Raw genomic sequence first — 3801 nt, forward strand, 5'->3', positions numbered from 1 at the left:
AAAATACTTTTTGTTATTTTACACACTTCCTTTGGCTGTTTCTTTCTAATTATAAATTTATGATAAGCAGTAGCGTATGCAGATTTTTTTATAAGCGATATTGACATTTAATAAGATCGGAGTTGAAGTCAAGTGGAGTTATGGAATTTATATATTATATAGTTGAGCTGATCTTATGTGAGCACAATATATAGTTATTTTACAACATCAGGCTAAGTTAACTACATCAACAGGTTAATAATCATAGCAAGTCTAATGCTCTAACCTAAAAACAGTAAAACAAACTGGTTGTAATAGGTATAAAAAAATAAAAAAATAAAAAAATCTATTGATAGTTTGAAAAATCTTTATACTATCAGTATAAATAATTAATTTAAATCATTTGTAGTTTTCTTACGTCGCCAAAGATTGAACACAAGTGTTTTTGGGAGAAGTTATAGTAGTAGTAGATTTAAATGTCCCAATACCAAAATATTCATAAGCTCATAGAACTATATATTTATGTAACATCCAAAAAACTGTACGGAGTGTTTCAACCATAGGACTTGTGAGTTCGGCAATACCTAGTGTTTCAGGGTCCTCTACCTCCTATAAGGAAGGCGATTTACCGACAGAACAATAAACTGGCAGGAGAGTTATATATACATTTTAAAACACTCTCTCAACTCAAAACGCACAATGTTTAAATTCTGAATCTATCAAGCTAGATATAACAAGCACAAAGTAGCAATCATCTAGCACTCACTTTTGTTGTCTTTTTATTTAAAAGAAGGAACGTTTTGCTGGAGCTCTGCCAACAGCTCTCATCAAGTTGGCTAATTCAAGAACTCTAGCTACTTTTGTTCCTCTCTTTGCTTCTGCTGATGCTCTTTTCTCCTCTGCTTTTCTTTTCGCAGTTGCTACATCATTCTGCATCTTTTCTAGTGCTTTTGCTCTTTTCTCCTCTAGCTTCCTCTGAAGAAGAAGAAAATGTTACTACAAAGTAAAAATAGTGCTATTATTTGTTTCATTTTATACGACGATGTTTGATAAACATCGAGTTTAAAGATAGACAAAAAGACTTCTGATGCATTTTGAAATGATCTTTAGAACTTGTGGTCTTAAATATGTCATGACATTTCAACGACTATAAGAGTATTAGCCCTGCCGAAGTTATTCCAATTTCGAGAGCTCGGATCTAATCGGTAGGTACTACATCAAGGTGGAAGGATTTGAAAATATTGCTCTTTTACCCAAAATAGATGCCCTACACCTCATCTCACCACTCCAATGCATATAGATCCACCCCGATGAACCCTTAAAATGACTCATGTGGCATAGTGATAAATGAAGTGTTTGCAAATTTTGAAGTTTAGGGTTCAATCACAGCAGAAATGAAAATGCCTAAGTTTTGAAGTGGATAGAATTATTAAATACATATGCTGATGAAACATAGCAACTTAGCAAGTATTTGGCGAAAAAATCGAGATACGCACAAACCGATCTAGACACCACGCATTATTATAGGAAAAAAATAATAATAACATTCTGGTCCCAAACACTAGCCTCAGAATAGGGGCAAGGGAACCAAAAAGATCTTTTTCTTCTCTTTACCTTTTTTTTTTTTTTTAATGGGCAAGTGGGGTTTGGGGTAGGGTTGGTTTGGGGATGGGGGAAAAGGAAAAAGCAAAGTGCAATTTGAAGTTATGCATTGATGATCCATTGAAGGATTTCATTCACTACTTTTCCCACTTTGGGTGATTACTTGAGAAATTAAATGATTTATAGTTGCATAACTAACTCACTAAAGAAAATTCACTTTTTGAAGTGAACTTATCCCACTATGTTTGTCCCCTAATGGTATTGTCACAATTCACATTAAAACCACTCAAAGAAATGAAAAATACTATCGGATAGGCAGTACTATTTATGACTTCTTTTTTGCTCTTTTTTACTTGTGTGAGAAGAAGGAAGACTATTATTGGACTTACTGTTCAAGCAAATTCCTTCCCAATAACTATTTGGTAAAGACCCTCCAAATAGTAGTGTCAATTAAGCAGTGCCAATCATGTTATCTAACAAGACAAATTGTGATTAGAAGAAAAAACTTGAAATATTCATCATTTCAATATATTAAATAGAGTTGCATCAACCCTTTGTAAAAAACATCAAAACAACGGGATAATTCAATATTACTTGAGAAACGACATATAATATAATAACAAAGAAGATTGGGGATATGATAAACCATAGATAAAAGTTACTAAAATTTTGTACAAGCATATATGCAGATACTTCACAAAAACAACTGAGCTAATGATATACTCCCCGACCTCTGATTCCTAATATTACTCGTTTTTTGTCCAACTAACTTTGGTTCAAAATATTTGAAAAGTAAGAATTCATTTATTGATTTTTTATTTCGAATATACTCTTTCTATTTAAATTAGTGGAGTGTTAATTAAGTGAGACGTTTAAGAAAGAAACTAATGAACATTCAGACAAACACTCTTAAGAAGCAAGGCAGATGTACAGTTCGAGGTATGAGTTCCACAAACCCCAGTAGATTTTGCCTAAATATTGTATATGTCTTAAAAAATACTATCATTTAGTATATACATATTATTAATATTAGAACGCAACTCAAAAAAATTAAAATCTCGAACTATAAATGAAACTTCAAATCTAAATCCACCTTTGTTAATGAACACGTATGCAAAATCTTAAAAGGCGGATAATATGAACGGGCGAAGTACATACCTCAATTTTCTTCATCCAGGAGCTAGCCTTTTGGACCTCTTCATTTTCCCAGCCATTAATAACAGCATCTTCTCGTTTAAACCTATTATTAATCTTTGCAATTTTTGCAGTTTGCCATGCACTAATCTTTGTTTCAACTTCCTCTTTCTTCACTCTATGTACCATCACCTCTCCTTGTTGACTAATTCCACTCATATTATTATTATTAGAACTCCCACTAGGAGAAGGACTAGGATCCAAATGATTATTATTATTATTATTATTATTATTATTACTATTATCTGCTACAATAGCTAAAGGATTATTTTCCTCGACTATAGTTTCCTCTTCGAAAATCCTTCCCAAGCTATTATTGGTTGTAACTTCAGCTTCATGACTTGTACCATAATTGTTGTTGTTGTTGTTGTTGTTGTTAGTAGGAGTACTTGAAGATCCGGCTAGTAACAAAGCATTGAACTCTCTACTCATGGTTGAGAAATTCTCACTTGGAGCTAACTCTGAGGACAAAGATGATGATCTATGGCTACTCGTTTCCCAAGCCTCCCTTCTCCGGCCTGCACGATTAATATTCGTCGTGAATGGTGGTGGTGGTTGTGGTGGTGTCATAGCATGGATGTCTCTTATATGATCATCTCGATATTCTTGATCTTGATCCTGATCCTGATCGTCATGCTGATAATCTTCGTGATCATGTTCTCTATTATTGTTAGTATTGTTGTTGTTGTTGCTCGTGCTTGATAAGACTAGAGCTCTTTCATCATTCGACATGTCAAGATTCTTGTTAAATTCTTTTCTATAGGGATTTTGCTAGTTTTTAGTGTATATTTGGTTGAATAATACTAGTGGATGAAGAAGAAGATGGGAGAAAAGGAGAATAGAAGGGTGAAGAAGAAAAGGGAGTAAAGAGAGTAACATAGATCTTTTTAGTTTTTTGGGCTATAGTTCATCAAAGAATGGTCAAAGTGATATGAACCACACATGTACTTTGGATTTTACTAATTGAGGAATTATTAGGGGAGAGTTCAAGAAATTAGTGGTACTTCTTGGATCTGAAGTGATACA

The 3801-nt window shown here is 33.4% G+C and overlaps 1 protein-coding gene across 2 annotated transcripts; it reads right to left on the reverse strand.

The window, feature by feature from the left end:
- Positions 1–474: 474 nt before the first annotated feature.
- Positions 475–3801, reverse strand: LOC132060320 (remorin 4.2-like). Of its 2 annotated transcripts, none has more exons than XM_059453308.1 (2): positions 2740–3794; positions 475–954 (listed from the first exon to the last, which is right to left on the reverse strand). In XM_059453308.1, exons 1-2 carry the CDS (start codon positions 3505–3507, stop codon positions 763–765), a joined length of 960 nt encoding a protein of 319 aa, XP_059309291.1. In that variant the 5' UTR covers positions 3508–3794; the 3' UTR covers positions 475–762. The 2 variants fall into 2 exon arrangements, with proteins under 2 accessions (XP_059309291.1, XP_059309292.1); XM_059453309.1 differs by lacking the exon at positions 475–954 and adding an exon at positions 1973–2054 and having other exon boundaries at positions 2740–3801.

Source organism: Lycium ferocissimum, chromosome 6 (assembly GCF_029784015.1).
Source record: "Lycium ferocissimum isolate CSIRO_LF1 chromosome 6, AGI_CSIRO_Lferr_CH_V1, whole genome shotgun sequence".
In the NCBI taxonomy this organism is placed as follows: domain Eukaryota; kingdom Viridiplantae; phylum Streptophyta; class Magnoliopsida; order Solanales; family Solanaceae; genus Lycium; species Lycium ferocissimum.